At 46.0% G+C, this 27,599-nt stretch overlaps 1 protein-coding gene across 1 annotated transcript in view; it reads left to right on the forward strand.

Moving 5' to 3' along the window:
* FUS (FUS RNA binding protein) overlaps positions 1 to 27,599 on the forward strand; it is a 225,658-nt gene that overhangs the window by 11,338 nt on the left and 186,721 nt on the right. The window contains exons 2-3 of the mRNA XM_033944416.1: positions 9,190 to 9,214; positions 20,245 to 20,396. Of these exons, the coding sequence (XP_033800307.1) occupies positions 9,190 to 9,214; positions 20,245 to 20,396 (177 nt within the window). The remainder of the gene's footprint in view (positions 1 to 9,189; positions 9,215 to 20,244; positions 20,397 to 27,599) is intronic.

Here is a 27,599-nt window from a genome sequence, read left to right on the forward strand (position 1 = left end):
GTCTGCGGAGGGGGAACGTCTCGGGCGCCTCGGCGAGGAGTCCGAGGAGGATGGGATGCGGCGAGGATTGCGCACCTTTCCTCGAGGTTGTTCGGTGCGAGGCTCAGGCTGGTCTGGCATATTCGAGGTCGAGGCCGATTGAAACTGGGTCATTGCAGCGGACAGCTCCGACGTGATCATCGCTCGGAGTAGGTCCTGGAAGACGGGCACGGACAGCATCGAAGGCATGTCCACTGCCTCGGTGCGCTCCACCGGGGGCAACCTCGTATCAGAGTATTCCCGTGTGGTGGAGGCACGGCCCGAAGGCTTGGAGGGCTTAGTCGGGGCTGTAAGCATGGGGCTTCCGCCATGCGTTGACGTTGTCCCCGAGGCTGGCTTCTTCGCTGTTACAGAACCTGAAGAGGGAAGAGGGGACTTACCCGGGGCCGAGGCTTTCTGTTGTCCCGAGGACTTCGGGGTCGAGTCTCGAGGCGATGCCGAGGTATCCGGGGCCGAGGTCAAGGCCGGGGCCGACCTCGAGGCCGAGGTGGAGGGTTGGTCCGGGGTGAAGAGGTCCGCCATGCGGGCTTTTCTTTGGCGGAGGGCCCGGTTTTGGAAATTAGCGCACTGGGGGCAGGAGTCGGTTGGATGAGCCGCCCCCAGACAGAGGATGCACCGGCGATGCGGATCTGTGAGAGAAAGAAGCCGTTCGCACCGGGTGCACTTTTTAAAGCCGGTCAAAGGCCGGGACATTAAATCGAAAGTAGCCGCGGCTCGATTAGCCACGCGGCTACGGGGACCCGGAAGCCTCCGGGTCGTCGAAAACGAAGCAGGAATCAAATAAAAAGGTAAAGAATTCGCGCACAGTGACTTAATCGTGAAAAAACAAGAAAAAATCGCGGTGCTAGAAGGCAGTTGGGGCAGAGCCTAAAAAACACGGCTTCTAGGCTCGCGGAAAATTTTGAACTGGAGACCACAAGGGGATGCACCCCCTAGTGGAGCAGGAAGGCACGCATGCGTGGAGCAGCAGAGCAAACTTAAATCTTCAATCAAGTTTGCTTGAAAATGCTTCCGCATCGGGGCTCCGTAGATGACGTCACCCACATGTGAGAATATCATGCCTGCTTGTCCTGGGATAACACTTATTATTTCAAGTTAATCTGGTCACATTGAAAATCTAAAATGATAAAAAGAGATCACACAAGAGGTTATATTAATCCAGAAGAATACTGGTCACAATATGAACTGCAAGTGGAGATAGATGAAGGAGTCGATTTCTGAGATCACTGGATGACAACCAGCACATCCATTTTAGATAAAATTGCCCCTAAACGTAATAGCAAAAGCAGCGCAAATAAATATAACAAATGGTTTGACACCGAACTTCTAAAAATGAAACAACTAGCTAGACGACTGGAAAGAATTTGGGAAAAAAACAGGAGAATTGGCAGACCGTAACAAATGGAGAGCTAACATAAAAATCTGCAAGCAACTGATAAAAGACAAACATAAAGCATTCTACTCTACTAAAATCAACTTATCTTGCAATGGTTCACAAAGAATCAATACACATAAAGAAGTTCGCCTGCCTCTGCTTCAAAGTATTATACGGACTAGCCCCTAAATACATAACTGACCTTTTCTCCTTCTCAGCCAACAGACACAAGAGAAGCTCACATTCGACCTTCGTTTCCCCCCCAGTTAGAGGATGTAAACTGAAAAAACACAATCAACACCTTCTCTCACATCAGGCAGCATTATGGGGTAAAGATCTAGAACAATTGCTCTCGCCCACTACTTATGAGGAATTCAGGAAGCGCCTAAAAACATATCTGTTCCTGAAATATCTAGACAGTTGACCCGTACATCTCTTCTCAATAATGGTTCTCTTGACCTATTAACCACTTTCTTTCACCTCTTAAGTTCAATCAATTTGTACCTTCTTTTAATCTTGTCCTGCGGTATATAAACTGTTATTATTACAATGTGCCTTCTATGCCTTCTCATCAGATTGTCAAGCTTCTGCAACCAATCCACAGTGTTGCCATCATCCATGCTTTTTTGTTGCTTTCCTATTCAACAAGCAGGCGTTTAATGTTTTTGAAGCACTGTCATTCTTTTGGCACCTTGAAGCCAACAGTTTCCCTGCATTTGAAAGCCAGTGTTCAGTCAGGGATGGCACGCCAGTATAGGTCCGTCTCATTGGAATTGAAAATGTCACATGGTTCATATCCACCAATGACTGATGGCAACACTTCCATGACCCATCTTTCTGCACCAGACTCATCCGCGTCCTGTTTTTTACCATGCTGCTTCTTAAATTTTATGCCGTTACAAACTTTCCACCTCTCTAACCATCCGTTTGTAGCTTTGAAGTCATCTACGCCCAGTTCTTCAGATAACTATGCTGCTTTCTCCATCAGCAGAGGTTTACTGATTGGCAGTTGTCGACTTCTAGCTTCAGCAAACCATAGCAGCAAAGCCTGTTCAACGTCTCCAGCCTTCCCAATTCTTTTCCATTTTCTGATAGGATTGCTGCTGATTTGCCAGTCTTTCAATATAGCTTGGTTTTTGTTTTTTTTTTGTAAAAGACTTAAATTCGGTGGTAGAGAACTGGAATGCTGTTCCGGAATCTGTTATAGGGGAAAATACCCTCCAGGGATTCGACAAGGTTGGACATGTTCCTGCTGAACCAGAACAATGCAAGTAGGACTGGTCTCGTTTAGGGCACTGGTCTTTGACCCGTGAGCCACCGCGTGAGCGGACTGCTGGGCGCGATGGACCACTGGTCTGACCTAGCAGCGGCAAATTCTTATGATCTTATTTTTGGAAAACACAAATTCCTTTCTTGGGACAACGTATATGGCTTTCCCTGATGTAAATAAAGAAACTCAAGGAAGTGTGAAAGACAAGCAATGTCGCTCTCCAATTATTGAGGTAGTTGTCTTCAATATCGCTGATAAATTATCCAAATCCATAGTAACTTGAGCTTGCTGAATCTGATTCTGTGTTTCAACTTTGTTCCCATGCTTTTTCTTCTTAGACAAAGGCGGATAGTAAATCTTATTCAATGGAGGAATAGCTTTGGGAATGAAGTTTAAATTTTGAACTAACTACTTTATAAATATTTCAACTGCTGATATTGCCGATGTCTTTGGGAAATTTAACAGGCGCAAGTTAAGCCTCCTTTTAAAATTTTCTACATGTTCAATTTCTCTGTGAACCACCAGTTTATCTTTAATCAAACTATCAACTGCTGATTTTAATGTTATATCTTCATTTACCACTTTAAATTTTCCTTCATTATCAGTTTTCAAGTTTTCAACAGTCTTGGATAGAGTCCATCTTCCTTACTAATTCTGTCATTTCTTGGGCCGACTTCTGTACTGTTCCATCCATTCTTTGGAGAATTCCCCAAATGTCCAGCAGAGTAACCTCCGAAGGAGTTGACGGAAACCCCTCAACTCCAGATGGCTTCACGTTCACTGTGGGGTCTTTTTCCGCCTGACTCCCCTCCATAGAGAACATACCTGCACCCATCTCGGTATAGGGATGGCTCTGAGTCTCTGGCTTGTGGTTTGTTGCATGGTCGGTATTTGGCCTCTTTCGCTAGACCTGGAGGGAGAAGGAGAGATGCTGCTGGGAGGGGAGGAGGGAAGGGAAGAGAATTACTGTTGGGGAGGAGGGAAGGGAGAAGGAGTACTGCTGGACAGGGGAGGAGGAAAAAAAGGAAGGAAACAGCTGGCAGGGAGATTAGAGGAGGGGAAGGGGTCAGGACGGAATCGAGATCAGATGAGGGAAAGAGGAGAGACGGGAATGTGAAAGAGAAATTGATGCTGGGAAGGGGGTCAGCAGAAAAATAAGGAGAGAGGGACAAAGATACTAGATCTGGTGTAGGAGAGATAAAAATGAAGAGAGCAGTGAAGCTGGAATGAATCATATAAAAATGAGAGAAGGGGGCGCAGGCTGGATGGAAAGGGGAGAAGGGCATAGAAAGAAGGCAGATGCCATATGGAAGGGGGAAAGGGAAGACAGTGGATGGAAGGGGCAGATGCTGGAATGAAGAGACAGAGAGGGTAGACGCTGGAATGAAGAGAGTGAAAAGAAGATGAAAGCAGAACCAGAGACTACAAAAGGTAGAAAAAAACAATTTTATCTCTAGAGCTGGTGTTAGACATAACTGGGGACTGCAAAGGCCAGGCAGTGCTGCTTTAGCTTCAGCTGGCTTAAGGCTCTCTCTGACCAGGGGACAGTTGCCCTAGTTGCATTCCCCTAACACTATTTCTGTCATGTGTGACTGTTGTATTCTGTTCAGGGCTGTGGAGTCGGTAGATAAATGTTCCGACTCTTCAGTTTTTTGTACTTCAGACTCTGACTCGACTCCAGGTACTAAACTAAACTAAACTTTAGGTTTGTATACCGCATCAACGCTACATTCAATTTCCTCCGACTCCACAGCACTGGTTAATTTTCAGATCGTTAAAATGGAATGTCAAGTTGAGAGAAATGAGCATTTTCGACACCACCTTCTTTTTGCTTTTAATCGAGGTTCTAAGGCCGCAGAAGTTACTCGCAACATTTGTGCTGTGTATATAGTGGGTGCTATAGCTGAAAGAATCGCTCGTGATTGGTATGCCAAGTTCAAAAATGGAGTCGGTAGATAAATGTTCCGACTCAAGACTCCTCAGTTTTTTGTATTTCTGACTCCGACTCCAACTCCAGGGACCCGAAATTTCCTCTGACTCCTCGACTCAGACTCCACAGCCCTGATTCTGTTAGCATGATATTTCTGTGTAGCATTCTGTAATAATTTGGCTTATTCAGTTTTCTTGATAGTAGAGGGGATATATGTGAAGGGAAGGGGAGATGGGTTTTGTTGATCCTTGCTCTGTATTTTTTGTATTTATAAAATAACAGTTATACAGAATATTGTTTCTTTTTATATAAAATCATAACTATGGATGGGATCAGATGGTTTGTGGGGACCGAGCTCACGGGGATGGAGTGGAAAGAGGTTTTTAAATTTCAGTCTTGGTAGTGTGGCAGTCCACAAAATAATTATTTTATTTCTGCCGGTCCATAGGTGTAAAAAGGTTGAACACTACTCTAGCTCCCTGATCTGAGGGATCTGGATGCAGATGTTTCATTTGCTGACGGGATTATGGTGAACTTCTGTGCAAACCATTTGCATGAAAACTCTTTGGAACATCGATTGCTGTTCCAGAGTTGGCCCAAAAAACTGGCCAACAGCGACTCACACTGTGTTAATGACCATGTTTTGTGCATCTAGCCCTCAGTCTGGTGGTTCTTGCTTAAGCATTTTAGCTAAAGATTAAAGCTTCTAAAGCAGGACTGCCTAAGTCCGGTCCTCAAGATCTACTGGCAGGCCATGTTTTCAGGATATCTACAATGAATATAAGAGAGATTTGCCTGCACTGCCTTCTTGGGATGCAAATTTCTCTCATGCATGTTCATTGCAGATTTCCTGAAAACTTGGCCTTAAAATAGTACCTGGCGGGGCCGTGAGTTTGAGACCACTGATCTAGAACAAGCTGACATTTTACAAACTAGAGACTAACAATTTACTGTGGCATAAAGCTTTCACAAGGTGAGTTCTTGTCCTTCAAAATCATTAAATTGATTAGTCTGTACAAAATGCCATAAAGCTACATCAATTTTGCCCTGCATATTAATTTAACTGATCCTTTAGAACAGGGCTGCCCAAGTCCGATCCTCGAGATCTACTGGCAGACCAAGTTTTCAGGAAATCCGCAATGAACATGCATGAGAGAGATTTGCATCCCAAGAAGGCAGTGCAGGCAAATCTCTCTTATATTCATTGTAGATATCCTGAAAACCTGGCCTGCCAGTAGATCTCGAGGATCGGACTTGGGCAGCCCTGTTCTAAAGGATCAGTTAAATTAATATGCAGGGCAAAACTGATGTAGCTTTATGGCATTTTGTACAGACTAATCAATTTAATGATGTATAAATTTTGAAGGACAAGAACTCACCTTGTGAAATCTTTATGCCACAGTAAATTGTTAGTCTCTAGTTTGTAAAATGTCAGCTTGTTCTAGATCAGTGGTCTCAAACTCGCTGCCCGGGGGCCACATGCGGCCCACCAGGTACTATTTTGAGGCCCTCGGTGTGTGTATCATAATCACAAAAGTAAAATAAAACAGTTTCTTGGTCATATGTCTCTTTAGCTATAAATTACAATATTATTATTAAGACTTAGCCAAAAGGAAAGATTTATAAACTATAAAGAGTTTTACCTCATGCAAAATTGTCATTTCTTTAATAAGACATTTAACTATTTTTCTGAGGCCCTCCAAGTACCTACAAATCCAAAATGTGGCCCTGCAAAGCGTTTGAGTTTGAGACCACTGTTCTAGATAAAATCCCGGTCTAATATGAGCCATTCAAGCTTGACTGCTTCCAGAATGTTGGCTTTTTCCAGGTCTTTTTTTCCTCTTAGGCTTTCTATAATTTTCAGTAGATGATTTTAGTGCGTTACACTTGAGCTTTCCCATTTGATGTTTTACTCGGCTTCCGATGCCTGCTATGCTACTTCCTATATTTCAAGCATTTGTAAAATTCTGCTTCCAATGTTAGCTGCCAGATTATTCTTCATATTTAAGATACCTTCTAAATTGCTTAAATTTTTTTTCATATAATGGTATTATGTACTAAGTATTTTTTTCTTATAAGGGGAAAAAATCTTAAATGCAATAGACCAGGGGTGCCCACACTTTATGGGCTTGTGAGCTACTTTTATAATGACTAAGTCAAAATGATCTACCAACAATAAAATTAAAAAAAAAAACCACAAAGCACACTGAAAGGCAGAGAAAATGTTAATTATTCATATTCCGGGTTTTTTCAAAGAGGTCACGGCAGATGACTCTAGGCAATGTCACCTCAGTAACAAAATACAAAAATAGACAAATACACCCCCTCCCTTTTTACTAAACCACAATAGTAGGTTTTAGCACAGGGAGTTACGCTGAATGCCTCGCGCTGCTCTCAATGCTCATAGGCTCCCTGCGCTTAAAAACGCTATGCGGTTTAGTAAAAGGGAGCCATAGTGCAAAATATAGACAGCAGATATAAATTCTCAAAACAGACACATTTTGATCACTAAATTGAAAATAAAATCATTTTTCCTACCTTTGCTGTTTGGTGATTTCATGAGTCTCTGGTTGCACTTTCTTCTTCTGCCTATGCATCCAATCTTTCTTCCTTTCTTTCAGCCTCCTATATGTTTCCTCTCCTCCAGACCTCATTCTCTCTCCCAACTTTTTCTTTCTGTCTCCCTGTCTGCCCCCTTTCTTTCTTTTCCGTGCCCTCCCCCAAGCCACTCGGTTTGCTGCCACCGCCATCGGGGAACAGCCCCCAAGCCACCGCCGTCCCAAGCTTTCCCTTCAGAAGCGTCGCGCTGACCAGCATTCTGCTCCCTGATGTCAATTCTGACGTAGGAGAGGAAGTTCCAGGCCAACAAGGCATTTCTCCTCATTCCATCCAGCCTGAGCCCCATCTCTCCTTGATTCAGCATTTCCCTTCTGTGTCTGTCAGAATTACCATTCCACCTATTTTCCAGCATCACCCTTCTTTGTGTCCATCTCATCTATATCCCTATCTCACCACTTTTTCAGAATCTTCATTTGTCTCTGTCCTTGTCTTTACCCCATGTTCACCATTTACCCTTTCAATGTCTTTATCTCCCCCCACACACTTTTTCAGCATTATTTCTATGTCTCTGTTTCACCTCTTCTTCATGTCCCCTCTGTATCTCTATCCTTATTCAGTAGGTCCTGCTTACTCTTTCTCTTCTTTGTGTCACTATCTCCATTTTCAGCTTTCCCCCCTTTTCCTTTGTTAATGCATCCTGTAGCCAGAATTTTTCCACCCTCCCTCCACTCCGGCCCAGCCCAGTATGAAATATTTCCTTTTGTTTCCCTCCCCTCTCTCTTTCTCTCTCTCTCTTCTGCTCCCTCACCCACGAGTCCTGCATCTGGCCCCTCTCCCTTCTACCTGCACCTGGCAAAACCCTCCTGCTCCGCGGCTCTCTTAAGCAACTTGTCAGCAGCGGTGATCAAGACAAGCTGCCGACATCGAGGTCTTCTCTACGAGTCCCACCTTTGTGGTAAAAGGAAGTTGAAACAAGTGGGACTCGCAGAAGGTAGGCCCCGAAGTCAGAAGCTTGTGTCGATCGCTGCTTCTGAGTTGCCGAGAGAGCCGCGGAGCAGGGGGTGTGGCCGGAAGCAGGTAGAAGGGAGAGGGCTGCTGGAAGAGGTAGAAGTTCCGGAGTATGACACCGACCCGGGCCAGGATGATTTATTTTTCAGGCTGTTGCTGCTGCCGCCGCCACGCCACCACGACCCCCCCCCCCCCCCCTGAAATGACAAAAACAGCCTAATGCCCGGCGTCGGTGTCTTTGACGTCGGGGAGAGGAAGGCTGATAGGCCCGGTAGATCGGGACGGCAACACGAGTCTATCACAGAGCCCGGGATGGGCTCTGCGATCGACTCATGTTGCCTTCCTGAGCTACCGGTCGATCGCGATCGACGCGTTGGGCACCCCTGCAGTAGACTTTCATCTATCCAGCACCCATGGGGATTGGTGGATGCCAGAAAAATGGTTGCTTGAGAGTTACTGTAAAAAAATAAATACTGTAGCAGCAAGCAACTGTTTCTAACACGCCTCCCTCCCTATGGCCCTCTAAACAGCAGGTACCGTTCTTGATAACACCACTCCAACCCCCTAAGCAGTAGGCAGCCGGTGAACAGAAGAAGTGCCGTAAACGGGCTGCTTCCGGCCAGCTCTGTCGGGGCCTTTCTTCTGCTATGTTGGAAGTGATGTTGCAGATGACAGGTCCTGCCAGGGCTGGTTTGAAGTAGCCTATTTACGGCACTTCCTTTGTTCACCAGCTACTGCCTCGATAAGGGAGGGAAGGGTTGTTGGGATTGGCTGCTGCTTCTGGAGCTGGAGGGAGGGAGATTTGCGGCTTCCTGCTGCTTTGGAGACTGGAGGGGGGTGGTTTGGAGGTTGTCTTGAGTGCGGGAGATATATTTTTGACCATCTCCCGGCAATTTTTTTTGCTGGTTGGTTGAGAGTGCCGGTTAATTGATTGCCAGTTAGCTGAGATTCTGCTGTACATAAATTCTAAGATTTGGTTATTAATAATGTTTTTTCTCATTTTTCCAGATTATTCTCAACAGTCTTCTCAGAGGTAAGCTTTTGTGCATATCAACTATTGACATCTTTCAAGTCCAAAATACACTTTTCTAATGCAATAGGTGTGCCATTCTGGACAGACAGATAATATCCCAGTTATCATGAGCTGTACAGAAGGAATCCATTTCAGCTTTTGAATCCCTCTTCCTTCACTCTGATGCCCACTTCAGTTTTTCTTTTCTGCCCTTTTCCATCCTGTATCGGTAAGTTAATGTTTGTCAGTGCATTTGATTGTTTGTAGCATTATCTGTAATTTTTTTTTTTAATGTACGCTCTTTTTATACTTTGTTCTTAGATTATATAAAACCGCTTTGAATTTTGATAAGGCGGTATATCAAATTTTTAAATAAACCTGAAACTGGAAGGAGTCTTTCTGATCTGCTCTGATCTTTTTTTTTTTTTTAATTGTCTTGTCTTTCGCTGTACAGTGGTACCTCGGTTTATGAGTGCACCGGTTTGTGAGTGTTTTGCAAGACGAGCAAAACATTCGCAAAATCGGCGCCTCGGAAACTGAGCGCGCCTCGATTTGCGAGCACCCCCCGCTACCATTGGGCACCCCCCCCCCGCCGCAACCTGAAGTTCCCCAGAGCCCTCTTCTTACTTTAATGTGCGCATGCTCAAGGCCAGCACAGAAGAGGAGGCTGACATGCCGGTGCTACATGTTTTTTTTTTTGGAGGGGGGGTTGTTAAAGGGTTTTGAAGAAGTTTTTTCCTTGCCCGAGCAGCTGCTTGCTCTGTAGCTATGCGTCGTCTTGCCTGGCTTGGTACCATTGACATGGACCCTAATCTTCAAGACTGCTTGGCTAATATCCCTTGTGAAGGCAATGACCTCTTCGATGAATCCATCGAGGCAGCCACCAAGAACTTGTCTGACTGTGAAAAATCCTTTGCTTCTGTTGTCAGACCCAAGCAAAAGCTAGCTCCTGCCAAACCTGCATGCCCTGCTCCTATCTATCAGTGGCGATTTGCTCCGAGGATGGTTCCTTATAATCGCCCTCCTCTAAAGAAACAGCAGCCTCAGCATCAACAAAAACCTCAACCTTCTGCTGCACCTAAGGCTACTCAGCCTTTTTGAATGTTTAAAAACAGAGCATAACCTCCACCATTCTGACTGTCTTCTTTTCCCCCTATAGGAGGTCGTCTCCATCTTTTTTACCATCGATGGACGACAATTACATCCAAACTCTGGGTACTTTCCATCATCAGGGAAGGATACTCTCTTCATTTATCTCAGATTCCACCAGAGCTTCTTCCAAGAGAGTATCCTTCCAATCCATCCCAGACTGCCCTTCTTCTTCAGGAAGCTCAAGCTCTGCTTCGTCTCCATGCCATTGAACCAGTTCCCTTGGAACAGCAGAACAGGGGGTTTTACTCCCGTTAACTTTCTTGTTCTGAAGAAGATGGGCGATCTGCAGCCAATTCTGGATCTCGGGGCTCTCAAAAAATTTCTAGTCAAAGAAAAGTTTCGAATGTTGTCCCTGGCATCCCTTTATCCCCTTCTCGAGCAGAATGACTGGTTATGCTCTCTGAATCTCAAGGAGGCCTACACTCATATCCCCATTCATCCGGCCTCCTGTCAATACCTCAGATTTCAGGTGGGGAATCTGCATTATCAATACAGAGTACTACCCTTCGGCCTGGCCTCGTCTCCCAGAGTGTTCACCAAGTGCCTGGTAGTGGTAGAAGTAGCTCCAAGGAATCATGGTCTTCAGGTATTTCCCTACCTCGATGACTGGCTCATCAAAGATTCCACATCTCAAGAGGTTATTGTAGCGACCCAACGGACTACAAAGTTTGGGATTCGAAATCAACTTTCCCAAATCTCAACTTCAGCCCTCACAGAATCTACAATTCATTGGAACTGTTCTAGACACTGTCCAACTCGGAGCATTCCTTCCACAACAACGAATGGAAGCTCTTCTTCAACTCTGTCATACAGTATCTTCCTGCTCTTCAATCTCGGCGAGACACATGATGGTACTTCTGGGACACATGGCCTCCACAGTACACGTGACTCCTTTTGCCAGACTTCACCTCAGAATTCCTCAGTGGACCCTGGCATCTCAATGGACGCAAGTTTGTGACCCTCTTTCTCAACACATTATCAGTCACTCCTTCATTGAAGCAGTCTCTCCGTTGGTGGATGCTCTTTTCCAATCTTTCCAGAGGCTTGCTTTTTCAAACGCCCCACAATCAGAAGGTCCTCACGACAGACTCTTCGACCTATGCTTGGGGCGCTCATTTCGATTGTCTCTGTACTCAAGGCATCTGGACCAGTACGGATTGTCAGTGTCATATCAATCTGTTGGAACTCAGAGCGATCCTCAAAGCTCTCAATGCTTTTCAACATCTGCTTCGCGACCAAGTAGTCCTCATTCGGATGGACAACCAAGTCGCATTGTATTATGTCAACAGACAGGGAGGGACAGGGTCTGCCTTCCTTTGTCAAGAAGCTCTGAAGGTTTGGGACTGGGCAATCTGCCACAACACCTTCCTCAAAGCTGTCTACATTCAAGGGGCGAAGAATTGCTTGGCGGACAACTTGAGTCATCTACTGCAACCTCACAAATGGACACTTCATTCATTCCCTCTTCATCACATTTTTTCACAGTGGGGAATGCCTCAGATAGACCTCTTTGCAGCTCCCCACAACTGCTAACTGCTCTAGGATATACGCTCCTCATCGCCTCGAGGCAGATGCTTTTCTTCTAGAATGGACGAATCTCTTCCTCTATCCATTCCCTCTTATTCTCAAGACTCTGGTCAAGTTGAAGAATGATCATGCCACCATGATTCTAATTGCTCCTCTGTGGCCAAGACAACCTTGGTACTCCCTTCTACTTCAACTCGGCAGCAGGGAGCCATACCTTCTACCTGTTTTTTCCTTCTCTGCTTACACAGAGTCAAGGATCTCTGCTTCATCTGAACCTGCAGTCTCTACACCCAACAGCTTGGTACCTCTCAACATAACCCCTCTTCAGTTTTCTCCATCTGTAAGAGATGTTATCCCAGGAAAAGCAGGCAGCATATTCTCACACATGGGTGAGTCACCGACGGAGCCCCGCAGTGGACAGCCTCGAAAGCAAACTTGCTTGAAGATCTCGAGCTTTCGAGTGCTGCACCGCGCATGTGCGCGTGCCTTCCCACCCGAACTAGGGGGTGCGTCTCCGTGAGGATCCTCAGTTATTCGTTTTCCGCGGAGCTGAGAAGACTTGTTCTTCTGGCTCTGCAGCATTTGCCTTCTCTTCACCGTGGCTACAGTTTTTTCTTTGGTCGCTGTGCTCCGGATTCATTCCTTTTTCTTTTTCGTTTACCAAAAAAAAAAAAAAATACTTTTTCTTTATTTTTGTTTCGTCCGGTTTTGAGGGCTTAGGCCTAGGCCCTCTACTTTTCCGGTACGGACTTTATTTTTTTCTATGTCCCAGCCTGTAACCGGGTTTAAACGTTGCTACCAGTGCGGCAGGACGATTTCTATCACTGACCCTCATAGTCGGTGTATGGTTTGTTTGGGTGGCAGTCATCGTCCAGAGGATTGTGATCGCTGTCTAACCCGTCAGCCTCGTGCTTTTCGCCGCCGCTGTGACAGGCTTCTTCAACTGTTTCACATGGATCCTGAAAAAGCCTCGGACCCGACTGTCTCGACGCCTTCGGGACCAAAGGCCTTGTCATCGGGGACAACCTCGGGTGCGAAGCTCACGCCACCTACTTCGGCCTCGGCCTTGAAGACCTCGGGGTCCTCGGCCTTGAAGGCCTCTTTGATTTTGTCCTCGAAGCCTGCGTCTGGGGGTAAATCTCCTGCTTCCTTTCCAGGTATCATGTCCAAGAAGCCACCAGAGTCTCTCTCCATGCTCCCCGGGGCTCCAGGTGCCACTCTATCCTCGAGACCTTCTGCTAAACGTGCCTCCAAGTCTCGGGAATACTCTAAACCGAGGTCGCCCTCCTTGGAGTGCACGGGAGCACCTGTGCCACAGAATCCTTTGGTCTTGGTGCCGATGTTTGAGGATATGCTCAAGTCCATCTTGACTACGCAAATTTCTTCCATTGTGGCTCAGTTGGTCCCCTCTTCGACCTTGCCTTGGGTAGACCAGCCTGAGCAGCAACCTGAGACCCTGATACACCATCCATGGGGCAGGTCTCGTAAAAGAGTTTCTTCCTCTGATTCCTCGCCGGATCTTACCTCGAGATCCTCTTTGCCTCGTCCGAAGCATCGAGCGAAGCCGTTGAGACATCTTACTTCAAAGAGCTCGAGGCCTTCAGAGGTTTCTTCGAGGCAACTTCCTCGTTCTGAGACGAAGCTTACCTCTTCTGTGTCTTCGAGGCATTCGAGGTCGAGGACCCCTCCCTCAAGGTCTTTACTTCGGGATGTTTCTCCTCCAGCTTCGAGGTATTCTATCCCTCGGACTCCGAGAACATCTCCATCGAGGAGTCTGAAAAGGAAACATTCCTTTACTCCACCACAAACTGGTAGTGGGGCTTCTTCAGTGACAGTGCGGGTAGAGTCGGAGCTGGTGTCACAATATTCACGTGAGGCTTTGCCCTCTTATTCTGTAGCCCCTAGTTCCAGGTCTGCCTCCCCTGAGGAAGCTTCTTCATCAAAATCGTTTTCCTTTGCCAAATTTGTCTATGATATGGGTCAAGCTCTTCATTTAGATTTACACTCAGATTCAAAATATACCCCAGAATACTTGGCAGACATGGAGCTTCCACATCCTCCTAAGGAGACTTTGCGGCTCCCCATGACACCGGTGCTTAAGTAGACTTTCATCCGTAATATGGAAACACCATACTCGGTCACGGCTATTCCATCAAAACTGGAGTCACGTTATCGTACTGTCCCCTGTAAGGGTTTTGAAAAGTCGCAACTTTCCCATCAATCTTTGGTGGTGGAATCCTCCCTTAAGAAAGCTCATCCATCTAAGGTGTCTGCAACTGTCCCTCCTGGTCGTGAAGGACGTACTATGGACAAATTTGGTCGTAGACTGTATCAAAATTCTATGATGGCGAACAGGATATTAAATTACAATTATGTCTTTACATCCTACTTTAACCATTTTTTGAAGTTGTTGCCATCCTTTTATCTAGACTTGTCCAAGCACCGTCTGTCTGAATTTAAACAGATCCTTCAAACTCTTTCCCAGTTGAGGCTTTTTATGTTGCAGGCATCTTATGATGCGTTTGAGCTTTCTTCTAGGGTCTCGGCTTTTGCAGTGGCCATGCGTCGTCTAGCCTGGCTTAGGATAGTCGATATGGACCCTAACTTGCAGGATCGTCTGGCCAACTTACTGTGTCAAGGCAATGAACTTTTTGACAATTCCATTGAGGCGGCCACGAAACGGCTTTCTGAACATGAGCGCTCTTTTGCCTCCCTATTTCGGCCGAAGCCCAAACCTTCTACAACTCGAGCTTACAAACCTCCTGCTCGCCGATATCCTATGAAAACCACTCCAGCTTTTTCTCTTCCTCCTCCTCGGCGGCCTCAACAACAACGTCCTCAGAAATCTCAGACGCCTACTCCTGCGAAACCGGCTCCGTCTTTTTGACGGTCCAGCCTTGAGCATTCCAACTTCTTTGCATCCAAATTCTTCCCTGCCCATTGGAGGTCATCTTTCCCTTTTTTTATTCCAGTTGGGAAAACATTACATCAGACCTATGGGTTCTGACCATCATCTGCGAGGGATACTCTCTGCGCCTGATTCAAGTGCCCCCAGATCACCCTCCAAGAGAGTGTCTTTCCAGTTCCTCGCAACTCCCCCTTCTTCTTCAGGAGGCTCAGGTACTGCTTCGCCTTCGAGCGGTGGAGGAGATCCCTCCTCCCCAGCACAATCGGGGGTTCTGCTCCAGATACTTCCTGGTGCCCAAGAAGACGGGGGATTTGCGACCCATTCTGGATCTTCGAGCCCTCAACAAATTTCTGGTCAAAGAGAAGTTTCACATGCTCTCGTTACCGACCTTGTACTCCCTCATGGATCGGGGAGATTGGATGTGCTCACTGGATCTCAAAGAGGCTTATACTCATCCCTGTTCATCCAAACTTTTGCAAATATCTCAGATTCAAGGTGGGGAATCTCCATCTTCAATACAGGGTTCTTCCCTTCGGCCTGGCAGCCTCCCCAAGAGTGTTCACCAAGCGTTTGGTAGTCGTGGCTGTGGCTCTGTGCTCTCGAGGTCTTCAGGTTTTTCCTTACCTCGACGATTGGCTTATCAAAGCCCCTTCTCTTCCAGAGGTTATTGCAGCGACCCATCAGACTATTACATTTCTTCAAAGTCTGGGGTTCCATGTCAATTTTCCCAAATCTCAGTTGGTTCCGGCCCAGTCTCTTCAATTTATTGGCGCGACTCTGGATTCTGTCAGCATGAGAGCGTTCCTTCCACTCAACCGTCAGGAGACCCTCTTTCGCCTTTGCCAGCAGGTGTCTTGTCTTCAGACCATCTCTGCCCGTCAAATGATGGTTCTGCTCGGCCACATGGCCTCTACGGTTCATGTGACCCCTCTTGCCAGACTTCACCTTCGCATTCCTCAGTGGACCCTGGCGTCTCAGTGGCAACAAGCTCTGGACTCACCTTCTCGTCGAATAGCGGTGACTCCTTTGTTGAAGAGTTCTCTCCGCTGGTGGATGTTCTCTTCCAATCTTTCCAGAGGTTTGCGGTTTCATGATCTTCCTCATCGGAAAGTGCTCACAACCGACTCGTCCACCTATGCTTGGGGAGCCCACGTAGATGGTCTCCATACGCAAGGGTTGTGGGCGTCCACAGATTGTCAGTGTCATATCAATCTGTTGGAACTCGGAGTGATTTTCCTTGCTCTCAAAGCTTTTCTTCATCTTCTTCACGACCAGGTGGTTCTGGTTCGGACAGACAATCAAGTAGCCATGTATTATGTCAACAAACAGGGGGGAACGGGATCTCATTCCCTTGTGTCAGGAAGCTCTCAGGTTGTGGCAATGGGCGATTTCTTACAACATCTTTCTCAGAGCTGTCTACATTCAAGGTCAACAGAACTGTCTGGCAGACAAATTGAGTCGTTGCTGGGCGATGCAAATAGGTCTATCTGAGGGGTCCCCCATTGAAGAAACATGTTACTATGTCTGTTGCAACCTCACGAATGGACACTCAATTCCCCCACACTTCGTCAAGTGTTTCTTCAATGGGGGACCCCTCAGATAGACCTATTTGCGTCACCCAGCAACTTCAAACTCCCTCTGTTCTGTTCCCGAATCTTCTTGCCTCACCGTCTTGAGGCGGATGCTTTTCTTCTGGACTGGAGGAATCAGTTTCTTTATGCCTTCCCTCTATTTCCTCTGATTCTCAAGACTCTTGTCAAGCTGAAATCGGAACATGCCACCTGATAGCTCCTTGGTGGCCCAGACAACCCTGGTACTCCCTTCTTCTGCAACTCAGCATCAAGGAGCCTCTACTTCTACCAGCTTTTCCTTCACTACTCACGCAGAGTCAGGGGTCTTTACTTCATCCCAATCTGCAGTCTCTCCACTTGACAGCTTGGTACCTTTCTACATAACAGACTCTTCTTAATTTTCCCAGTCTGTTCAAGATGATTTCCTAGCGTCCAGAAAGCCATCAACTCGTCAATGTTACGGCCATAAATGGACTAGATTTTCTGCTTGGTGTTCCAGTCGTCAGCTTCATCCGATGTCTTCCTCCTTAGCTTCAGTTCTGGACTATTTACTTCACTTGTCCCAATCGGGCCTCCAATCTACTTCTATTCGAGTCCATCTTAGTGCTATTGCTGCTTTTCATCAGCCTCTGGATGGGAAACTGCTCTTGGTGCATCCCATGGTTTCTCGCTTTATGAAAGGGCTTTTTAATCTTCATCCACCTCTTAAACCGCCTCCTGTGGTTTGGGATCTTAATTTGGTTCTAGCTCAACTGATGAAACCTCCATTTGAACCTATTGACACAGCTCATCTCAAGTACCTCACTTGTAAAGCTGTATTTTTGATTGCCCTCACTTCGGCTTGACGAGTCAGTGAGTTACAAGCATTGGTTGCGGGTCCCCCTTTCACAGTTTTTCACCATGATAAGGTGGTCCTTCGTACACATCCTAAATTCTTGCCTAAGGTGGTTTCAGAATTTCATATCAACCAATCTATTATTCTGCCAGTATTTTTCCAAAGCCGCATTCTCATCAGGGAGAAGTGGCACTTCATACTTTGGATTGCAAACGTGCCTTGGCTTTTTACCTCCAATGCATTCAAGCGCACAGAACTTCTCCTCAACTCTTCATCTCTTTTGATCCGAATAGGTTGGGATGTTCTATCTCAAAGCGTATCATCTCCAACTGGATGGCTGCTTGCATCTCTTTTTGCTATGCTCAGGCTGGTCTTCCATTGCAGGGTTGAGTAACGGGCCACAAAGTTCGAGCTATGGCGGCGTCTGTAGCTTTCCTCAGATCAACTCCTATTGAGGAAATCTGCAAGGCTGCCACTTGGTCCTCGGTTCATACTTTCACCTCTCATTACTGTCTGGATGCTTTATCCAGGAGGGATGGCCTTTTTGGCCAATCTGTTTTGTAAAATCTTTTTTCTTAAATTGCCAACTTTCCCTCCATCCCTGTTTATTAGCTTGGAGGTCACCCATGTGTGAGAATATGCTGCCTGCTTGTCCTGGGATAAAGCACAGTTACTTACCGTAACAGTTGTTATCAAGGGACAGCAGGCAGATATTCTCACAACCCTCCCACCTCCCCTGGTTGGCTTCTTGGCTTGGTATCTGAACTGAGGTTCCTCACAGGAGACGTGCCCCCTAGTTCGGGCAGGAAGGCACGCGCGCATGTGCGGTGCAGCACTCGAAAGCTCGAGATCTTCAAGCAAGTTTGCTTTCGAGGCCGTCCGCTGCGGGACTCCGTCGGTGATGTCACCCATGTGTGAAAATATCTGCCTGCTGTCTCTGGATAACAACTGTTACGGTAAGTAACTGCTTTTTAGAAGCTTCTAGGAAGCCTACCACTAGACAATGCTATCACCAAAAATGGACTAGATTTTCTATGTGGTGTTTTTCTCATCATAAGGAGCCTCAACATTCCTCCTTATCTTCCGTTTTGAACTACCCTTTGCACTTACCGAATTCTGGCCTCAAGTCTACATCTATATGAGTCCATCTCGGTGCATTTGCAGCTTTCCATCAGCCTATTGATGGAAAACCCCTCTCTGCTCACCCGGTGGTTTCCAGATTCATGAAAGGACTTTTCAATGTCAAACCTCCTCTCAAACCACCTCCTGTGGTTTGGGACCTCAATGTTGTCCTTGCTCAATTGATGCAGCCTCTATTTGAACCAATTGATAAGGCTTATCTGAAGTATCTCACTTGGAAAGTGGTGTTTCTCATAGCCCTCACATCTGCTCGATGAGTCAGTGAGATGCAAGCTTTAGTTGCTGACCCACCATTCACAGTATTCCATCATGACAAGGTGGTTCTCCGTACTCATCCTAAATTCCTTCCTAAAGTGGTCTCGGAATTTCATCTCAACTAATCCATTGTTCTTCCAGTGTTTTTTTCCAAAGCCTCATTCTCATCCTGGAGAAGTTGCTCTTCATACTCTGGACTGTAAACGTGCTTTGGCCTTCTGTTTGGAACGCACCAAACCACACAGAACTGCTCCTCAACTTTTTCTCTCCTTCGATCCCAATAAATTGGGCCATCCTATTTCTAAGCGTACCATCTCCAACTGGATGGCGGCTTGTATCTCATTCTGCTATGCCCAGGTTGGATTACCCCTTCACGATAAAGTCACAGCCCATAAAGTCAGAGCTATGGCAGCTTCGGTAGCTTTCCTCAGATCTACACCTATTGAGGAAATTTGTAGAGCTGCTACTTGGTCCTCGGTTCATACCTTCACTTCTCACTATTGTCTGGATACTTTCTCCAGATGGGATGGACAGTTTGGCCAAATAGTATTACAAAATTTATTCTCCTAAATTGCCAACACTCCCACCATCCCATTCTAGTTAGTTTGGAGGTCACCCATATGTGAGAATACCTGCCTGCTTACCCTGGGATAAAGCACAGTTACTTACCATAACAGGTATTATCCAGGGACAGCAGGCAGCTATTCTCACAACCCACCCACCTCCCCTGGTTGGCTTCTCTGCTAGCTATCTGAACTGAGGAGAAGCGCCCTGCGCTGGGCGGGAAGGCACTAGAGCTTGTGCGGTGTGGGCGACTCGAAACTTCGAGTTTCTTCTAGCAAGTCTGCTTGTGAGGCGTCTGCATAGGGGCTCCGTCGATGACGTCAGCCATACGTGAGAATAGCTACCTGCTATTCCTGGATAACACCTGTTACAGTAAGTAACTGTGCTTTTTCTCCCTCAAACAGGAGATTGAGAGGGGACATGATTGAAACATTCAAGGTACTGAAGGGAATAGACTTAGTAGATAAGGACAGGTTGTTCACCCTCTCCAAGGTAGGGAGAGCGAGAGGGCACTCTAACATTGAAAGGGGATAGATTCCGTCCGAATGTAAGGAAGTTCTTGTTCACTCGGAGAGTGGTAGAAAACTGGAACGCTCTTCCGGAGTCTGTTGTAGCAGAAAACACTCTCCAGGGATTCAAGACAGTTAGACAAGTTCCCGCTGAACCAGAACGTACGCAGGTAGGGCTAGTCTCAGTTAGTGCACTGGTCTTTGACCAAGGGCCGCCGCGTGAGCGTGGGCACAATGGACCACTGGTCTGACCCAACAGCGGCAATTCTTATGTTCTTCTGTTTTGTGTTTGGCATATTTTGTTTCGCTGTTTTGATTGTTCCATGGCAATGTTTAACATGTTTATGATTTCAGAGCAAAACAGTTGTACTTTGGGAAGTTTCCCCGTACCCCTTCTTCACATGTGATTTGTTATGGGGCTGTCCCCTGCTTTGGTACAAATTGAAGGGGGCAGCAGAGCCCTCAAGTGAAGGAGGCAAAAGCTGGAGTGGATTCCTTAACAGCTTGTGAGCACTGGGATATTACCTGTCTACTAGCTCTTTCTGATCTTGCTTCACGTTTTCTTTCTTTTTTTTTTTTTTTTTTTTTAGTTACGGGGCCTATTCTGCTCAGTCTGGGCAAGGTTACTCCCAGCAAGCCAATCAGCCCTATGGGCAGCAGAGCTACAGCAGTTACGGACAGTCAGCAGATACATCATATGGGCAGAGCAGTTACAATTCTTCCTATGGACAGTCACAAAATAGTAAGTACATTAGTGTGGTTGAGAAAAGAGAAATAATGAAACAATGAGATTAAATAAAATGCCACTATTACCTGGATTTCAATTATTCTGATTACTTAGTAGTAGTTGTACTGATCCCTGTAAATTCCTTACAGGATATTTTTAGCTTTCCTATAAGAAAGAGATACACAGTTATGTTCATAAGTTTTACATACTGCTGGCAGACTTTGTAAGATGTATATACCATTTGTATCTGTTCAAGTGACACAGATATAGTGAACAATCAATAATATACTGTAACTCTCTTTTTACATAAGTGATGCTGGGTGTCAAGTGTAAAAAGTGCTGAACAACACAGACTCTGCAACAGATTGCACAGAAGGAAAAGCCTCGGAACAGGGCCATCCCACCTCCACAATGGTGGCTATTTAAGGTGGTTGAGCGGTTACCTCCTCGGCATAAAAACTTTCCTATCAGTTGAAAAAGTTCTGTGCTGTAAGTGAAAACTTGAAAAGATAGATAAAATAAATCAACTTATCTTCAGCTGATGGATACACTGACGATGGCCAGCGTTTCACAAATCTGCTGCCTCAGGGTGTAACACAACTGATCAGACTGGAATATAAACAAATGTAAAATAGTGTGAGAAAACTTCTTATACTCCAGTCACTGTTCTCAAGCTAAAATAAAGCTCAGACATACCTTTAAAGTGGGACACAAAATGCGCCTCCTGCATCTCAGGATGGCTCCTCACAGACTAGCCCTGAATTTGATTGCTCCCGGTACAGGTATGTCGTACCGGGAAGCGGCAACATGTCATTGTTAAGACGCTGTAGCTTCAAATCCGGACCACAGACAAGCAAACTTCGCTTCAAAAACAGAGGGCAAAACGCTAAAAAGCTTTCCAAAATTATCTCAAATATGTGTGAAACATACGTTTCTACAAAAATAGATGAGTAAAGTGCTCCTTGTGTACACACAAGAAAAGGGAAAAATACAGACACTCGGACAAAAAGATTCCATTCTAATTTTTGATTCAACCCCTCTGGTTCTTCACTCCAGAATGTGAATCCAAAACTGTTCAGCCTGCAAGAGGCGTTGAGATCTGTTCGGGCAGCCTTCTCTAATGTGATCGATCACACAGCAGCGTAGATCTGTGAATGCGATTGTACTCCAGACAGTGAGTGACTAAAGGGGCTTGTATTATCCCAGGACAAGCAGGCAGCATATTCTCAACAGAGGGTGACGTCATCGACAGAGCCCCGCAGCGGACAGCCTCGAAAGCAGACTTGCTTGAAGATCTTTGTAAGAGCTTCCGAGTGCTGCACTGCGCATGCGCGAGTGCCTTCCCGCCCGAGTTAAGGCTCGCGTCTCCTGTGAGGCACCTCAGTTCAACATTTTCCACGGAGCCGAGAAGTCCTCTTCTTTCAGCTCTGCAGCCTTCGTTGCCTCCTCTCACCATGGCTTTTATTATTTTATTAGTTGCTGTGCTCGTGTTTTATTGTTATTTTCTTTCTTATCCAATATTTACAAAAAAAAAAATCAAAACTTATTTTTTCTTTTTCTTCCGGCAGCGGCTTTATGGCCTAGGCCTGGCCCCTTACCTTGTTCGGTACGTCGGGCTTCGTTTTTTCTATGTCCCGGCCTCTAACCGGGTTCAAAAAGTGTAGCCAGTGCAACAAGACCCTTTCAATCACCGATCCTCATAGTCGGTGTATTGTTTGTCTAGGTCCCGAACATTGTCCCGATGCTTGTTCGCGCTGTGCTACACTCCAACCTCGGGCCCTTTGTCGGCGCTGTGCCAAGCTCCTTCAACTTTTTGGCACGATGGACCAGCCGACTGACAAGGTCTCGACCTTGGCTTTGGGGACAGCCTCGATCTCTTCCTTGACCTCGACTCCAGCTTCTGCCTCCACCAAGGCCTCGACTTCGACTCCTTAGGCCTTGAAGGCCTTGTCGGCAGCTCCTCTGAAAACCTCGACGGGTAAGTCTCCTGTCTTTCAGGTACTACTCCTAAGAAGCCTCCAGTCACAGGTATCCCAGGCCATATCTACCGGCCTACCTGCCTCGACTAGACCTCCAGCTAAGCGTGCCTCCAAGCATCGAGAATACTCAACCTCGAGGTCGCCCTCCTTGGAGCTCACTGTTGCACCTTCGAGACCTGATCCTTTTGTCTCGGTGCCCATGTTCGAGGACATGTTAAAAGCTATTCTGACCACGCAGATTTCCTCGGTCATGGCTCAACTCCTCCCGTCCTCGACCCTGCTTCCTGTGAGCCAGCCTGAGTGGCAGTCTGAGACCCCGGTGGAAGCACCTAGAGGCAAGCCTCGGAAGTCTTGCCGGTTCTCATCCAGAGATTCTTTACCTACTCCTCGGACACAGTCTCCTCCACCTCAACCGAAGCATCGCTCGAGGCATCTCGCTTCCAAGCTTCCTCAGGAGACATCTCTACAACAGAAACCTTCGTCTTCTCTGGATACAGAGACTTCTATGCCTCGTTTATCCAAGGCTACTAGAGACTTCTTCCAAATCTAAACATAAGTCTCGTAAAGCTATTACACCGGCTGCGTCTCCTCTAAGTCCATCGAGGTCGAGGACTCCTCCATCGAGACCGCCACTGAGGGAACCTTCTCCTGCCTCGACCCAATTTGTTCCTCGAACCCCGAGAACTTCACCATCGAGGGTTTTGAAGGGCAAACATTTACCGACTCCTCACGCAGGTAGTACAGCTTCCTCAATCACTATGCGCCTGGACTCTGAGCCTCTGTCTCAGTATTCCAGAGAGGCTTCTCCCTCCTACTCAGTAGTTCCTTGGTCTTGCACTCCTCCTGAAGATGCCTCGACCTCAAAGTCTGCCTCTTTTGCCAGGTTCGTCTTTGACATGGGAAAAGCTCTTCAACTGGATCTCCATTCTGATTCCAAGTATACACCTGAATATTTGGCAGACATGGAGTTGCCTCATCCACCCAAAGAGACCTTGAGGCTTCCTATGACTCCAGTATTGAAGCAAACTTTCTTAAGGAATATGGAAACTCCTTATTCCATCACAGCTATTCCATCTAAGCTGGAATCCCAGTATCGTACAGTACCTTGCAAAGGCTTCGAGAAATCTCAATTATCCCAGCAGTCTTTGGTGGTGGAATCGTCTTTAAAGAAAGCTCATCCATCTAAGCTATACTCTGCGGTCCCTCCAGGCAGGGAGGGCCGTACCATGGACAAGTTTGGCCGCAGATTATACCAGAATTCTATTATGGCTAACAGAATTCTCAATTATAACTACATTTTCACGGCTTATTTTAACCATAACCTCAAATTACTGCCTAAATTCTACCTGGCTCTTGAGGAACAAAGTCTTCCAAAATTCAAACAGATCATCAGAACTCTGTCTCAACTTTGCCTCTTCATGCTGCAAGCCACATACGATATTGTTGAACTCTCTTCTAGAGTTTCGGCCTTTGCAGTAACCATGCGCCGTCTCACTTGGCTCCGCATTGTTGATATGGATCCCAATCTACAGGACCGTCAAGCGAACTTGCCTTGCCAGGGAAGTGAACTCTTTGATGATTCTATTGAAGCTGGTACAAAGGGCATCTCTGAACATGAGCGCTCTTTTGCTTCCTTGATTCGTCCGAAGCCTAAGACTCCTCCTGCTCGGCCATACAAGCAATCACCACGTCGTTATCCTCAAGAAACGAAGCCAGCTTTCTCCAGGCCTCCGCCTAGAAGGCCTCCACAACAACAATGACAACAGAAGTCCCAGACTCCTGCTGCGACTAAACCAGCTCAGACTTTTTGACATTCCCAGTCTGAGCATGCCAACCTCCCTGCACCAAAATTCTCTTCTGCCCATAGGAGGTCATCTTCACCACTTTTATCACCAGTGGGAGATGATCACCTCAGATCTCTGGGTTCTCACCATCCTTTGGGAGGGATACTCACTTCAGTTTCTTCAGGGGCCTCCAGATCGCCCTCCCAAGAGAGTGCCCTTCTAATTCGTCGCAACTTCCTCTTCTTCTTCAGGAAGCTCAGGCTCTTCTTCGCTTTCGAGTGTCGAGGAGGTTCCTCTAAATCAGGGGTGTCCAACTTTTTGGCTTCCCTGGGTCGCACTGGCTGAAAAAAATGTTTCTGGGGCCGCACAAACGTTCAAATGCTGCAGCAAGACAGAGAAGAGAGCCGGCAAGATGATAAACACCCGGGAGCAGCAGAGGAAAACACTGCATCGCCCTTGACAGGGGCCGCACAAAATACTTTACGGGGCCATAGGTTGGACACCCCTGCTCTAAACCAACGAGACATGGGCTTTTATTCTTGTTATTTTCTAGTCCCAAAGAAGACGGGGGATTTGCGACCCATTCTGGACCTCAGAGCTCTTAACAAATTTCTAGTCAGAGAAGTTTCGGATGCTATCTTTACCAACCTTATATTCACTGATGGATCAGGGAGATTGGCTATGTTCTCTGGATCTCAAAGAGGCTTACACTCGTATCCCGATACATCCAGCCTCTCGCAAATATCTTCGATTCAGGATTGGTAATCTTCATCTACAATACAGAGTTCTTCCTTTCAGACTCGCCTCATCCCCCAGAGTCTTAAATGTCTGGTGGTGGTGGCTGTAGCCCTCTGTGCCCAGGGTCTTCAAGTTTTTCCATACCTGGATGACTGGCTTATCAAGGTCCCCTCTCAACAAGGGGTTATTGCAGTGACCCAACAGACTATTATGTTCCTCCAAAGATTGGGGTTCAAAGTCAACTTTCCAAAATCCAACTGACCCCATCTCAGTCTCTCCAATTCATTGGGGTCACTCTAGACACTGTCCAGCTCAGAGCGTTTCTACCTCCAACACGTCGGGATACCCTCATTCGCCTTTGCCATCGAGTGTCTCATCAAGTTATAGCAAGACAAATGATGGTTCTGCTCGGTTACGTGGCTTCTACAGTTCATGTGACTCATTTTGCCAGACTTCACCTTCGCATACCTCAGTGGACCCTGGCATCTCAGTGGTAACAAGTTACCGACCCGCTTTCTCAACAAATTACAGTAACTCCTTTGTTGAAGCAGTCTTTCCACTGGTTCTCTTCCAATTTTCCAGAGGTTTGCTGTTCCACAATCTCCCTCATCAGAAGGTTCTCACAACAGACTCATCAACCTACGCATGGGGAGCCCATCTAGACGGTATCCGTACCCAAGGCCATTGGTCTCCCGCAGACAGTCTTTGTCAATGAATCTGTTGGAACTCAGAGTGATTTTCAAAGCTCTCAAAGCTTTTCAACACCTTCTTCACGACAACGTAGTCCTTGTCCGGACGGACAACCAAGTCGCCATGTACTATGTCAACAAACAGGGAGGTACGGGATCTCACTCCCTTTGTCAAGAAGCTCTGAAGCTGTAGGATTGAGCAATCCATCAAAACATCTTTCTCAGAGCTGTCTACATTCAATGTCAGCACAGCTGTCTGGCGGACAAATTGAGTATTCTTCTGCAACCTCATGAATGGACACTCAATTCCTCGCCTCTACGTCAGGTGTTTGCTCAATGGGGGACCCGTCAGATAGACCTCTTTGCGTCTCCCCTCAACAACAAGCTGCCTCAGTTTTGCTCCTGGATTTACTCTCCCCAGCATCTCGAGGCAGATGCTTTCCTCCTGGACTGGACGGGTCAGTTTCTCTATGCCTTCCCTCTATTCACTCTGATTCTCAAGACTCTTGTCAAACTCAACACAGAACATGCCACCATGATTCTGATAGATACTCAGTGGCCCAGACAACCGTGGTATTCCCTTCTACTTCATCTCAGCACCAGGGAGCCTCTGCTTCTACCAGTTTTTCCCTCTCTGCTTACTGCTTAATCTTGATGCTCCAAATATCTCTAAGAGCATTTTTGTGTTTTTTAAATTCATAAGTTCAGATACTAATTTATACCACTTAGCGGTTTGATGTCCTAGCATGTCTGTCTGAAAGCAAAGGAATTGCAGGCTATAAAAGTTTTTTAAATTACGCCACTCGGGGAACCCTTTCTGAATAGCCTGCTTCAGTTGCAACCATTTATAAAATTGAAATTTTTAAATACCAAAAAGATGGTTGCAACCGTGCAAAATCAAGCAACATCCTCTAATGTTCTTATGCCTCCTTGTATCCAATCCTTCCAGGAAATTTTAGATCCGCCTATTTGCATCTTGGAGTTCAGCCATAGGGATTGACATAAAGACTGTTCTATAGGAATTTCAGTTAATTTATTTATACATCTCAGGGTCTTCCAAGTATCCAAAACGATATTATCCTTAGCATAACTAGGAATTTAATGTCTAATACATGAGACAAGATGCATTGGGGACATAATTTTCCATTCCAAAATTAGCCACTCTGGATAATGTTCCTTGAGGTCAGGCAGGATCCAGTACATAGAATATAAGCCTGATGATACCTATAGAAATTTGGAAAATTTACCCCTCCCTCCACAATTGTTTTTTGTAGAGATATTAAAGCTATTCTAGCAGTTTTGCCCATCCAAATAAATTTGATAAGACTACTATTCAGTTTTTTGTAAAAAGAACCTTGAAAATAAATTGATAACATTCCCATTTGGTAACATACCACAGACAAAATCATCATTTTCACTGTTTGAACTCCCCCACCAAGATAAATTTAATGGATTCCATTGCTCACACATTTCTGTAACCTTTAACAATAAAGATTTTTTGTTTATTTTCATTGTTTTTTCCTAAATATTTCATACCCTCCTTTTTCCAAAGAAAAGAGAACTAACTGATCAAATGTATGAGAATGTATATTTAGCATCATGCCAAATTATCCGCCCTATTATCAAAGATCAAAAAATTAGTCCTGAGGATAAATCGAACTACAGACCAATCGCAAATATTCCCTTCCTAGCAAAACTGACCGAGAAGGTGGTATTCAATCAAATATCGGAATTCATAGAAAAAACCAATATTTTACATCCGAATCGAACAGATTTTAGACAGCATTACTCTACAGAACACTCGCTGATTGGCATGTCTAACTCCATACATTACTTTTTGGATCACCATCAATCTATTCTTCTGATTTCTATTGATCTTTCATCTGCTTTTGATACGATTGATTACAATCTTTTGATAGACAGACTTCAATCCATTGGCATCACAGATCAGGTTCTTTCTTGGTTTATATCATACTTTGCAGACCGCTCTTTTATTGTGTCTTTTAACAACTCAATTTCCAAAAGTTT

This window comes from Geotrypetes seraphini, chromosome 5, assembly GCF_902459505.1.
Source record: "Geotrypetes seraphini chromosome 5, aGeoSer1.1, whole genome shotgun sequence".
NCBI lineage: Eukaryota > Metazoa > Chordata > Amphibia > Gymnophiona > Dermophiidae > Geotrypetes > Geotrypetes seraphini.